Source organism: Brassica napus, chromosome A9, assembly GCF_020379485.1.
Source record: "Brassica napus cultivar Da-Ae chromosome A9, Da-Ae, whole genome shotgun sequence".
NCBI classification, from domain to species: domain Eukaryota; kingdom Viridiplantae; phylum Streptophyta; class Magnoliopsida; order Brassicales; family Brassicaceae; genus Brassica; species Brassica napus.
The window spans coordinates 12,171,498-12,184,112 of NC_063442.1; the positions used below are offsets into that span (position 1 = coordinate 12,171,498).

Below are 12,615 nucleotides of genomic sequence, written 5' to 3' on the forward strand. Positions count from 1 at the left end.
TCACCTTAGCCCTCCACATCAGCAGGAAGATAGGGGCTTCTGATGCCACGTGTCAACTCAAAAACAAACTTTTTTGTTCTTTTATCTGGGCTTCTAACGTGTTTTTCCTCCGGACTCGATATAATGTTTGATTGAGAAAACGAAACTCAATACCCTTTCCTCGATGAAGCCATCTGCGATTAACTTTCTGTAACGCCTTAGCATTAAATCGAGCGCAGCCTCTTCATACGTAATCGAGGAAGGTATTCTACAGATTTGCAGAGTTGCAGCGATGAATTATCAACGGCGATAGTCGCTGATACAGCTGCCGGAGTAGAGATCAACGCTCAGACGAGAGATCGACGGTTGAGAAGAAGACGATAAGCAAACCAGAGAGCAGGAGTCTGTCTGAGTTCAAGAGGGTACCTTTGTACGGTGTGGAAGACGACCGGAGATGGAATATGATGTCTCCTCGATACCCAGTTTCCTTCAATCTCCAAAGAATTCGTTGAAAGATGATCGTTTCAGTCCTCAATCAACCGCTCATTTCTTCGGTGGCTGCAACGGCCATGGCGGTTCTCAAGTAAAAAAAAAGTAATTGATCGCCTAATTTGATCCGATCATTGCAAAATCTCATAGTTTTGATTGAAAACTTTAGGTTGTGTTGTGTAGGTAGCTAACTGTTGCAGAGAAAGAAAAGGCTAGAAATAAGTACATTACCAGGAGATTGTGGAATACAGATCAGAAACTAATACATGGATTTTACGAGTAAATATATTTCAGAGACGCTAGCCCGTCAAGTTAAGAATCATTGGCGACAACGAAAGAAACAATCACGAGTTCACCAAGGCATGTAATAGATACTTCTTCCACACAATTTGAGATGAGAGAAAGACTGCATCTAAGTGAGGCGAGTTAGTTATTTTCGGTATTTTTTGTTGATTATTTTGCTGTGTGACTAAACTTATAATGCAGAGCCTGCTCTTCCGTCATGAGCTAAAAAGCAAACGAATCAAGAAGAGTAAGTCTACGACTTATCATCGCCTCAAAAACAAAGACCTGAAGTACCTTTTTGGCAGTAGATGGACTCCATGAGAGATGGAAGTAGCAGTGATGAGAGCGACGATGAGGAAGAGTTCAGAGATGGTTCAGATGAGGACACTCCTAGATTAATAGCAAAAGCGAAGGAGAAGACGTTGAAAGCTTTGGAAGATGATGAACTGCCCAATGCTGTTCTTATGTCATTACCTTTCATGGTAATATTTGCTTTTTGCTTTCTCATAACGATTTTGGTTTATCTCATTTTATGTTTCTTTTTGTCTTATCTTTTTTTTTTTTGGGTTAGGCCCGTGCTATAAAAAAAGAAAAACGAGGAAGCTAATGAAGAAGATAAACGTGCACTTGAGGAGTATGAAGAGTGGAAAAATTCTGATGGAGAAAACTCTAAAAAAAACCGTTAATGTTAGTGGTAGAAGAGTGTTTGGTGCAACCGCTAAAGTGGAAGCTCCAAAAGAGTCTAGAAAGGATTCAGATAACTTTTATGACGACAGTGATAGTGACAATGATATGGCTGGCATAGAAGATAATAACATAGAGCCTGTAAGAGATAATGCCTCACCTGCTACAAACACCATTACAGAAACTGAGGTATCTTATTTTTTCATAATGGGTCTTTCTTCTCTTCCTTTGAAATCCTTGTGACAAAAATTTATTATTTTACTGTGATTTGTCTACAGAAGTTTGATGATGATGTTGCTGGAAATCCAGCATATAAGACAACATTCGATGTTGCCATGTTTGCATCAGGCTCCTGGAAGAAGGTTTACTTTTGAGTTTTTTACATCAGACTTTGTCTTTTTATTCTTTTGTTCAACTCCTTTTGGGGTATGTTATGCAGATGACAGGCTCTAAAAACACAGAATCTAAAAAGGCATCAAAGAAGACGTGTGCATCCATCCCACAGGCTCAAGATAAAAAGGTTTTTCTTTCTGCAAGTCTCAGTTGAACTATACTGTTTTCTCATCATCTTCTCTTTCCAACCAGTAGTAGCTTTTGGCTGTTTTAGTTCCTCACCTTTGTGTACTTCTGTCTAAAATCTTGAAAAGTGATCGAGAGATGAAGAAAGTGAGGATTCCGAGAGTGAAGCAGAGCAAATGGTGGACAGAGTTTTGGCATCTGCCTCAAAGGAAACCTTTGTGGTTCCTTCTCAAGCAGAGCTTATAAACCGTGCTTTTTCTGGTGATGATGTGTTGGATGAATTTGAGAAGGATAAGGATGAGTTTCTAAATCAGGAAGTGCCTATCTACACATACATAAGGTACCTTTGCCTATCTACACATAATTTAAGATCCGTAGTCAAGAAGACCAACTCAATTTGCGCTAAGATGTGTAGTAATATCAATTTTAAAGCACTATTTTGGTTTGATTTTATTTTTAATTGAGTACTTATTAGTATGCCGAGTGTCCTTCCGATGTTTGTATTGGCAAGGAACAAAGTTCTTACATGAACAATGTTAAAGGTTTATCAAAAAAAAAAATTATAGACAAAATTCAGAAAAACAGAAGAGAAGAGAGATTTGTTCGCAATTTTGTTTTTGCACATTTCATCAAAGTCAGAGCAATAATAGTATTAAAAAAATTAGCAAAAAGAAAAACAACAGTAAAAAAAAAAGAAATTTACAGATTTTTTTTCGTCACTAAGCTCAAGCTTTAAAAATTAGAAAGAAAAAAATGATGGACCTCCAGAAATCATTGACAAAATCATTTTAATAAGTTTCAAAACAGAATCTCTGCAGTTTTGATGTGAATAATTGTTTGCTAGATGACATTTTATTTGATTGTTTTGGGATGGAATATAAAGTTAATATGTTGTTTTGTTCCATTTAGTTATGTATACATGCTTTTCGATGTTATTGTTGTTACTATGTGAAAACTGAGGATGAGATGTTTGATTAGAGAGGAATTATATATGATTTTATTCAATACAGCCAACACGAAAAAGTTTAAAAAGTTTAGTTACTTCTTTTAGTTTTATTCTTCGAAGAGAAAAACAATTTTCAGAAAAAAACATTTGTATGCAGTTTGGTTCATCTTAATTTCCGGATTACATTTAAATTATTTGATATGGTAAGGTATGAAACTAGAGTAAAATTATGTTAGAAATATAATAATTTATTAATTTATAAAACTATAAATTTATAAAAATATTTTCAAATACCATGAGCGAAATTTCCAACCAATATATTTTTATAATAAGTTCAACAAATGCTAAAATAATTTACAAAAAAATAATTATTAAAAAATTAATGAAACTTTTATTATAAATTGAAAAACTAATATAAACTTAAACAAACATATATTATAAACATCATTTGTTGTTACATAATACTCCCTCCGTTCCTAAAAAATGTATGTTCTGGAAAAAAAATTTGTTTTAAAAAGATACATTTTTTACTTTTTCAATGTATGATTTTATGAAAAATTGTAAGTTTCAAAAAAATTAATGGTGTTTATTGAATTTCTATTGGCTTAAAGTTATGGAAAATTGTTATTCACAAAAAACAATGCATATTTAATGAGTTTTCTTAATATATGTGAAAAATCTAGAATATGAATCTTTTAAAAACAGAGGGAGTATATACTAATTATTATTTATGACATTATTGAAACTATTTTTATGTTAATTGAAAATATAAATTTTTAGTATTTTATCACACTACATTTGATTTTTAATTGAGTTGGCTTGGAGATGGATGTATTAATTTATCATCGTGAAAATTAGTTATAGTAATAGTATTAAAATCTGATACTCTTAGAAATATAAAATTATTAGTTATTCTTATTTTAGATTTTTTCAACTATATAAAATTGAACTAGAAATCAAATAGAAAAATATAAATCATTACATTTTCGTTAAATTTTTAATTTAATAATTTTGTGATCTCTAACTAAAAAAGTATTAGTGGTCTTTTCAACTCAAACCAACAAAATTTAATAATTTTTTGAATATACTTTTAGAATAAAAACATATTATATTTATTGTTTTGAGTATAAAGAAAAATTTATAAAATTAAAATTTTTTAATATAAAATTATTTTAGTGTAAACTACTATATTTTTTTTATTTTTGGAAAATAACAAGAAAGAATTGTCATTTGCACATTTGGAAAAAGGCACATATTTTCCACCCTGGCCAAAAAAAAAAGACGCGCATATTTTCCACATTAGTTTAGCTGAGAGAGACAGTAAAATCATTATCTCCCAGACCAGATAGAGAGACACTATTAGCTTGTCTGGAACGACAAGGGCGATTTGCATCCTCCGGTCACTTCCTTGGTTAGCCATGCCAACTGGCGATTGCTTCCATTGCCACAAGCCAGGTCACTGGGCGAATCGTTGCCCTCTCAAATCCACACCGACGATCACCACCGTCGCCGCAGATTCTCCTCCGGTCATTCACTGCCCCTGCGACCGCGCTTGCGTTGTTTTGACTTCTAAAACTGTGAAAAACCCTAACCGGAGATTCTACAAGTGCTCAGCAGTTAAGTCTCTCTCTCTCTCTGAGCTCCTTCCCTCTCTCTCTACTGATCTCTGCCGACATTTTAGGTCCCAAGCTGCGAATTTTTCAAATGGTGCGACCAAGTGAGTATCGAATCGCAGGCGGTGGTCTCCCTCAACCCTACTTGCCCTTGTGGCTCTGGTCCCTGTAGAAGAGTAACTGTCACCGAAGGACCTAACGCTAACCGTTCATACTTTGTTTGTTGCATTAAGAAGGTGAAAACCAATCTTTCTGAATTTGAATTGAAGGATCTTCTTTAATTTTAATGGATGTTTTTGGTTTAGGGTTTCGGAGCATGTGGATTCTTTCAATGGGAGAATGATGCTCAAATTCCATCTGAACAAGTAGGACTTGGTGGTTCTACATTGTCTGAATTTTCGGATGATGTTAATTCACTAACTATTGTTGATTTGAGTTCGGATGCTAGTGTAAACCAAGGTATTATTATGATTTATCTCTCTCTGTTTTGTTTTTATTTACATACTAACATTTTGCTAGTTTTATTACTCTTTTTGGTTGATATTTTGCTTAGTTGGTTAGGTTTGTTAAACAATGATTCTTTTTTATTTGATTACAGAATCTAAAGATGTGGTTAGTCTTGAGACAGGAGAGAAAGTACCCTCTTCACTTGCACCGAAACATAATGAAACTCAACTAATGGATTTGTGTAATTATTACACAACAAATAGTAACGAGGGTTATGCACTGGAGGTAGCTGAAGCAACGAGTCTTTCTCAGAACATCATCAATCCAGTTTCCAATAAACCAACCAGTCAATCTGCTACGTCTATTGAAACCGAAGCCTCATTTTCAGGCTGCTCCTCTTTGATGGACCTCATTGAGCAATATAACTCGTTGAAGCTCCATTTCGAGAGTGTTTCTATGAAACATGTTGATGCGTTGACCGCTTTTACGGGTTCGTACAAGATATTAGAATCTCTTCGTGATACAGCACGTAATCAGAGCAAACGGGTGATTGAAGTAGAGAAACAGGTGAAGTTTTACGAAGCCAAGACCTCAGAATTTGCAGCAAGTCTTGAAGAAGTCTGCGGTGAAATGACGAAATCGCAGAGTAAAATGGTGGAGACGGCAAGGAGAGTAGTGAAGGAACTGAGTGGAAAGGAAATTTGCAGCTCCGAAGACGACAAGAAGCTGAAAGGTACAAGGAAGTGAGGATGGACTATATATATATAGTCCACTAATTAATATATCTTCCCCTTGAATGTTTATATAATATCTACAACTAAATTAAAAAAATAAAAGACTGAAGATGAGATGTGTAATCCACTAATTAATGTTCTATAAACTAAGCATTAGAACTTGTAAAAGCTGAATCACTTGTAAACAGAGGAAGGTTCATCTGTCTCTCAAAACCTCAAAAGTTAAGGGTGATCATGCTCTTTATCAGTTATGGGCTCATTCAGATACAATATCTAGAACTTCTTTAAATTCAGTAAATTCTTTAATTTTCAAGTTAAAGACCTTTTCTAAATACATAAAACCAATAACAGAGAACAGAAAAACGAATTGATTATATTAATTTATTGGTTTGTTCGGACAAAACAAATCATCTGTAAAGCCTGCTCAATCAATGAAACTACCAAACCCATTCGATATATGGCATACAATAAAAATGACCCAAACCATCTTAAAATATTATAAACAAATAAATATAGATATATGGACGGATCTATGTTTTAGTAGAAAATGCTCTCTGCTGACCATGGCTTTGTATGCTGGGCGAGTAATGAATCGCTGTGTACGTTTTTTCTAGGACCCGGTGAAAAGACCATGGCCAGCGAGGTCAGGTGAATCGCGGCTGATCAGATTAGCCCATAGATTAGCAAGAGACACCAAGTAATGCTCTCCGTTCCACTCCACCATCTTAATCCCTGATTCAAAAATACGAGTGAAATCTAGTAATTATTATATCTAGAGTACTATAAAATTATCCCACACTACAACCAGATTTTGTTTTGGTTATGGAACATTTCAGTTTTGGATAAAACCTATAGATGAAATTTAATTAGAGACAGATCTTAGAGGACTTCAATTAATTTGGTAAAGTTTAACAAAATTATGGTTCGGGTCAAATTAAATTCCGTTAGGGTTTGGATCGATGATCTTTCTAAAAGCAATTGCTAGAATAAACGTACCTGGTACTATTTCAGTATTTAGAGCAGAAATGCAGCAGGTAGGTGATGTATCAGAGGTGATGCAGGCGTGAAGTGTGAAGGCGTCAACTTCGTCTATACATCTGATTGATTCTAGAAGTTGATCAGCAGAATAGTTACTCTCAACTCCTTGAAGACGGATGATATTATTCCGAAGAGCTTCTTCTAATCCAGAGCTTAACCACAACTCCACACATTCGTCCAGAACAGCCAACACAGTAGATGATGTCGGAAATAATACAATCCACGGTTTATATAGTCTCGTCGAGGCTCTCAGGATTTTCACTACTCTGTAAATTTCTCCTACTGAGAGAAGATAGCGCTTCCCTGTTTAACAAATAATAAGAATAAGTCCAAGGTTGATGAAAATGTGCGAAATACAAAGATACTAATGTGATTAATAATGGTTGGTACCTTGAGGTTTAGATAGGATTTCTTCTTGAACATCATTTTGAATCACCTGTTTCCAAATACATGCAGCATGTCGCAGTTCTTGAGCGCAGGTCCTAGCGATGACTAACCAAGTTGAAGCGTATTTTGACTGTTGCTCATGTGAACCCAAGTTTAGGACCTTCAGGGTCAACGTGGCGTGTTTGAGAAGTTCAATCGTTGATTTCCAGTCCTTCTCTGCCTATGAAAAACCATGTTTAATTATTTCTTCCGTCATGTAAATATTTTTCACTTGAATAAAGGGTACAGAGAAGGTCGAACAGAACTTAACTAATAACAGTCTCTCTGAAAGGAGATCATCTGAATCAACTGTTCGAAACTTTGGCTCTTGGAGAACTTTATAAAGTTCAGTAGTGCCAGATGATCTAACTTGGAGACTTTCTACGTTGACCTCACCGATCAAAACATCATTTTTCAGCATGTTTTGCAGATCCTAGAAGAGAAAACACCAAAAATTAGCAACACTTATCTGTAAAGAGTCTCTTAGATGTTTTCTTCTAGTTTTGCATCTTAATAACTATATAATAACTTAAACATGCTTTGTAGCATTCCCATGAATGATTCGCCTACCTGTATTTCATCGTCATATTTTTGAGCTTCAGCGACTTCATCAGAATTAGCAGCCAAGTCACGAGCTTCCTTTAATATCCAAGAAATTCAAATGATGTCAAAGAAAGTGTTATGCAGGAAAATATCCAAACAGAAAAAGTCTACTAACCTTTAACAAAAAGTCTACTAACCTTTAAAGTCTCAAGATGGCTTAGGGCAAGGTAGTATAGTTCAGTCTTCAGCTTATGAAAGACATCTCGGTAATCATTAAGGTCTATGGTGATTACTGTTTCTTCTTGCGATTTTCCAAAACCATTTGGAACAGAGAACCGATTCCCAACTTCATTTTCCACTGAACTTTGTTTAGATTCCCACAAACCATTGTCTCCTTCCCTCAATGTATTATCCTTCACAGGCTGTGCTGGACCTTGAAACTCCCAGGAATCATCGTCAACCTCATCCGCAGCATCAGAGTTTTTCAAGGGCAGAGAAGGACCTTGAAACTCCCAAGTACTGTCAAAATCATCATCACCACCTTCTGCTAAGCTCGAATCTGTTATGGTCTTTGTAGGGCCCTGGAACTCCCATGACTCATCCTCACCATTTACTGTGGCAGACTTTTCTGACAGATTGGCAGCATTCTTCTCCTCCACCTGACTGTATAAACTTGATATCAGGTCACTGATGGACACAGTTTGACTTGGAGCCTTAGTTTTCTCTTTCACGGGGAAATCAAAAGTTGAAACAAGATTATCCTCATGAACCGAATTATCAGAAGTTTCCAATGCTTCGTCCTCAAAAAAAGACAGCGGCAAGACTCCCTTTGGCTTGTCTGGCAGCACTTCGTTTTCCTGAGTGCAAAATAAAGAGCACTTCCATTAAGCTAAACAAATGTAGTGTAAATTTAGTTACCATGTGAAACAAAGTACATTTCGTAATACTAATATAGCAGATTAACCAAGCTTAAATACCACCAAAAGTCAAAACTCTTCATTTCAAACCCAGCAGAAAATAACATATGTAAAACCCAAATATTATCAACATTCTGAAACGTTGACTCGACTGTAAAGATACAATACCTCTTTCTCGTTTCCAGTATCTAAAGATGCCTGATTAAAAGCCCAAGAAGATCCTTCAGGATTCACATTCGCATTACTTGGAGATGAAATCGAGCCATTTGCCTCCTTATGCAGATCTTTACCATTGTTTGAATGGTAAGAAGTGGTTGTTTCCATCTCAGAACCATGTTCAAAACCAAACCCGAACCCCCAACCGTTAGATTCCTGTAAACCACACAATAAAACAAATAAAGTTTGTACCTTTTCAGCCCAATGCAAGGATTGTGTTATATGAAAACGAAGCTTGTACCTTGTTTGTTAAATCCTTCTTCGTCTCAGCAACGTTAAACTCCCATCCACCATTACCCCAAGGGTCACCATCATCTCCGTTTTCTCGTTTACCAGTTGTTGGTGAACTCCACATGCTTGAATCAAAATCTGTTGCGCTCTTAACCACAACAGATCCATTTCCAGCTTTCTCTTGCTCCTCCTGCTTAAGCAAAACCGTATTAGAACAATATACAAATTAAAAAAAAACATATATATTATTAAAGCTTACCTTAGAGGTTGGATCCAAAACAGACTCGGCTGCTTTAAACTCCCAACCCTCATCAAAATCGTCATCATCATCATTCCTATTGACAAAACTCAAATCCGAAGAAGTTGGATCCACATCGCTCGTCTTCTCAGATCTCTCTGAAGCTAGATTCAATGGATTCCAGCTAAAACTCTCCAAACTGACACCTGGCTCTTTCTCATTTCCATTGATCTCGTTACTATGTTCGCTCTCTCTATACAGATTCGCGATTAGGCCACTGATCTCTACCCTAGGATTCGTATTCGCAGATCCGTTGTGTTTCGGAGAGAAGGAATCGAATGAGAATTTAAACGGAGGAAGCGGCGCACCTGATTCATCTTCTTCCTCCTCCTCCTCCTCCGCCTCTCCGAACACAGAGAGTGGCACCGGACCACGAGGAGTAACCCACTGCGTCTGGCTATTCTTCTCAGATTCGATCCGCGTTGGCGTTCGATCTGCGGAGAAGCCGTTTGGATTAGGGGAAGAGTCGACGAACTCTCCCCAATCGTCATCTTCTCCGGCGACGGGGGGAGAAGGGGAGAAGAAGAAATCGAGGCCGTTCATTCGATTGGGTGGATTTGATGCGAGCATGAAGGTTCTACTTCCCGTTTTGGTCCTCGGAGCGAGCTCGCTAGTGGGTGGGTGCGCAGGATAGCTCACCCCGCGCACTTGAATCTTTGTACGAATTTCGAATTGATTGCAATTCTTCTTCTCCTCTTAAAATATCTCTCTCCATTGTTACACATCATATAATAATTTTAGGCCATTTTCCAAAATAATTCCAGAACAATTTTGTATGATATATAAAACCTGTCGTAAAAAAAATAGTATCTGCTCGAATATAATAAAGTAAACAATTGTTAGACTCTAATCTAGCATCTAACTGAGGTCAAAACAAATTTGTATGATAAATATACGTGTAGTAAAAATATAGTATATACTCAAAGAAAATAAAGTAAACATTGGTGAACCCCAATCTAGCATCTGAGGTTAAAACAAATTTGTATGATAAATAAACATGTAGTAAAAAAATGGTATCTACTCAAACAAAATAAAGTAAATAAAGCCAAGATCAATGGGCATGGGAACATGCAGATGGGCAGGAGATAGAGGCTGAGACTCAAGCTCACTAAGCCTATCTCGGGTTAAGCCATACAAGTAAAATATTAACTTTTATCGGAAACCATAAATATAACATCACCATCTTCGAGTCCTATGTTAACTTTGATCTTCTTCATAAACGATGACCAATTATCCTTGTTTTCAACTTGTACCACAGTCCATCTGATTTGGCGAATCACATTATCTGCATCACGACCCAAAGAAATCAACAACTAAATTTTCATCTTTCGACTTGAAGAAACATCTATCTACTCCAAGAAGCAGGTCTACACGTATCTTTCAAGCTCTTCTACGGATGTCAAAACAGACATATAACCTGTTAAAAATATCATTGATGTCTTTATTCTCAATGAATCAAATTCAACTGAAAAAGTCTCATTCAATGCCATTTCCGAGCTATAATCACAAAGATCTTCAAATTGCTCATTGTACTCCCACTCAGTTCACCTAATCCTTTTATTCCTACCACAGGCTTTTTTAGGCTTTGAAACTTCTCAACGTAATAAAAGGTTTTGATTCTAAAATAAATAGGAAGTTGGAAAGGTTTTGGTCCAAGACTCTTTAGGCTTCTTGGTGATCAAAATTCTTCGGATACTGGCATGTGTTTGACCCGATTCAAGGTCATCCCAAATTCCAAATGGTCCAGGAAAAATGGATTCACGTGTAACTATAACTAGATTTTGACCCGCGCAGGCGCGCGGGTGTATATTTTGAAAAATATGTTGATATTTGTTTTTCATGTAATTATTAGGATTTGGAAAAATGAATCCGAGGAACATAACCGATACCGATCCAAAGATATAGTACCAAACACAACCATAAATTGATTAAATATTCTAATTATCCAAAATTTTGTTATTTAGAGAACCGAATCTGATCCGAACCGAAGTATTTGGGTATCCGAATTTATCTAAAAATAGATTTATATACTTATATATATTAATTATTTTTAGATTTAACGTATATAAAACATCAAAAATGATACTTTTAAATTGGTTTAAATACTTGAAAATATATATAGATAGTCAAAAGTAAATATCTGAAATAGTTAAAGTATACTCAAATCACTAAAAATACTTAAAATAATTATTGATTTCGTATCCAAAATTTTAAATCAAGCCAATTGATATGTTAAGCTTAAGTATTATGACATATGTTATTCAAATTTATACGTAATATATTATTTTACTTATACATTTTGAGAAATTTAAAATATATAATGATTTAAGACTTTAAAAATAATTTAAATTAGTTATCCAAACCCAAACCAAACTCGCAAAGATCCAAATCGAACTCAAACCAAAATTTAGAAACATTCTAATAAGGCTGAAATCTTTGACCCCGAAAACCCAAAATACAAACCGATCAGAACTAAACCCGTATGGGTATCCAAAAGCCCATCCCTAGTCATTATTATATATTGTATTTTATCATCATATAATTAATCGTATTTTATATGTACCATCATATAAGTAATCATATAATTATCATATAATTAATAGTATTTTATACATACCATCATATAAATAATTACATATATTATATTTTTAAAACTTAATATGAAATATGAAAACCATAATTTGAGTTGGTATTTCAAATTGGGCTTTGTATTATATTTTTCTTATATATATTGACAATATTTTTTTATAATAGTTATTGAAAAATAGTTTAGTAAAAATCCATTTTTGAATATATGTATATTTTTGAATCAATTTTTGATATAAATCAAATTTGAATTATTATTTTGATTTGAAATATGTATATAAAGTTTAAATTTTGTTTTATGGTTAGTTTAGAAAAAAAAATTTAGGGAATTAGATTGATCTATTTTGGTATATTTTAAAAGTGGCCTAGATAACTTTCAATTTTTTTAAAAAATATAAGCCCATTACTTTTTTTCTTAATACTACTATCCTTGTTTTCAAACAAAAATTTTTTTTTTTAAAAGACTGCAATCCATGTTTCCAAACACTCCAAATTTTTAAAAGTCCTATTCAAGTCTCCAAACACTCCAATTTTGTACTTGAGTTTTAATAAGATAGATGCATTTTTGAAATAGAAATTTCCTGAATACTTAAATTTTTCTCATTCTATAAAATGTTCACCAGTTACAATAAAAAAAGAATGAGTAATCCATCTCATCTAATCT

The 12,615-nt window shown here is 34.7% G+C and overlaps 3 protein-coding genes across 4 annotated transcripts; 2 read left to right on the top strand and 1 right to left on the bottom strand.

Moving 5' to 3' along the window:
• The first annotated feature begins 1,061 nt into the window (after positions 1-1,061).
• On the top strand, positions 1,062-1,826 carry LOC125578050. Its single transcript, XM_048740333.1, has 3 exons — positions 1,062-1,235; positions 1,396-1,626; positions 1,716-1,826. The coding sequence occupies exons 1-3, from the start codon at positions 1,062-1,064 to the stop codon at positions 1,809-1,811; spliced, it is 501 nt and encodes a 166-aa protein (XP_048596290.1). The 3' UTR covers positions 1,812-1,826.
• Positions 1,827-4,188: 2,362 nt separating this feature from the next.
• On the top strand, positions 4,189-5,877 carry BNAA09G15590D. The gene is made up of 4 exons (XM_013874597.3): positions 4,189-4,518; positions 4,584-4,751; positions 4,821-4,974; positions 5,114-5,877. Exons 1-4 carry the CDS (start codon positions 4,321-4,323, stop codon positions 5,707-5,709), a joined length of 1,116 nt encoding a protein of 371 aa, XP_013730051.2. The 5' UTR covers positions 4,189-4,320; the 3' UTR covers positions 5,710-5,877.
• Positions 5,878-6,052: 175 nt separating this feature from the next.
• On the bottom strand, positions 6,053-10,127 carry LOC106433770. Of its 2 annotated transcripts, XM_013874596.3 has the most exons (9): positions 9,327-10,123; positions 9,078-9,257; positions 8,789-8,992; positions 7,901-8,560; positions 7,731-7,799; positions 7,432-7,593; positions 7,125-7,341; positions 6,693-7,037; positions 6,053-6,428 (listed from the first exon to the last, which is right to left on the bottom strand). In XM_013874596.3, exons 1-9 carry the CDS (start codon positions 9,933-9,935, stop codon positions 6,307-6,309), a joined length of 2,568 nt encoding a protein of 855 aa, XP_013730050.2. In that variant the 5' UTR covers positions 9,936-10,123; the 3' UTR covers positions 6,053-6,306. The 2 variants fall into 2 exon arrangements, with proteins under 2 accessions (XP_013730050.2, XP_048595901.1); XM_048739944.1 differs by lacking the exon at positions 6,053-6,428 and having other exon boundaries at positions 6,962-7,032; positions 9,327-10,127.
• Positions 10,128-12,615: the final 2,488 nt, after the last annotated feature.

Excerpts from the sequence above, each read along its gene's own strand:
- LOC125578050 (XM_048740333.1), top strand. The coding sequence starts at position 1,062 with ATGGACTCCATGAGAGATGGAAGTAGCAGTGATGAGAGCGACGATGAG. Across the intron at positions 1,236-1,395 it reads TTATGTCATTACCTTTCATG|AGTGGAAAAATTCTGATGGA; the intron begins GTAATATTTGCT and ends AGGAGTATGAAG. Across the intron at positions 1,627-1,715 it reads ACACCATTACAGAAACTGAG|AAGTTTGATGATGATGTTGC; the intron begins GTATCTTATTTT and ends ATTTGTCTACAG.
- BNAA09G15590D (XM_013874597.3), top strand. The coding sequence starts at position 4,321 with ATGCCAACTGGCGATTGCTTCCATTGCCACAAGCCAGGTCACTGGGCG. Across the intron at positions 4,752-4,820 it reads TTGTTTGTTGCATTAAGAAG|GGTTTCGGAGCATGTGGATT; the intron begins GTGAAAACCAAT and ends TTTTTGGTTTAG. Across the intron at positions 4,975-5,113 it reads GGATGCTAGTGTAAACCAAG|AATCTAAAGATGTGGTTAGT; the intron begins GTATTATTATGA and ends ATTTGATTACAG.
- LOC106433770 (XM_013874596.3), bottom strand. The coding sequence starts at position 9,935 with ATGCTCGCATCAAATCCACCCAATCGAATGAACGGCCTCGATTTCTTC. Across the intron at positions 8,993-9,077 it reads AGAAGGATTTAACAAACAAG|GAATCTAACGGTTGGGGGTT; the intron begins GTACAAGCTTCG and ends TGTGGTTTACAG. Across the intron at positions 8,561-8,788 it reads ATACTGGAAACGAGAAAGAG|GAAAACGAAGTGCTGCCAGA; the intron begins GTATTGTATCTT and ends TTTTGCACTCAG.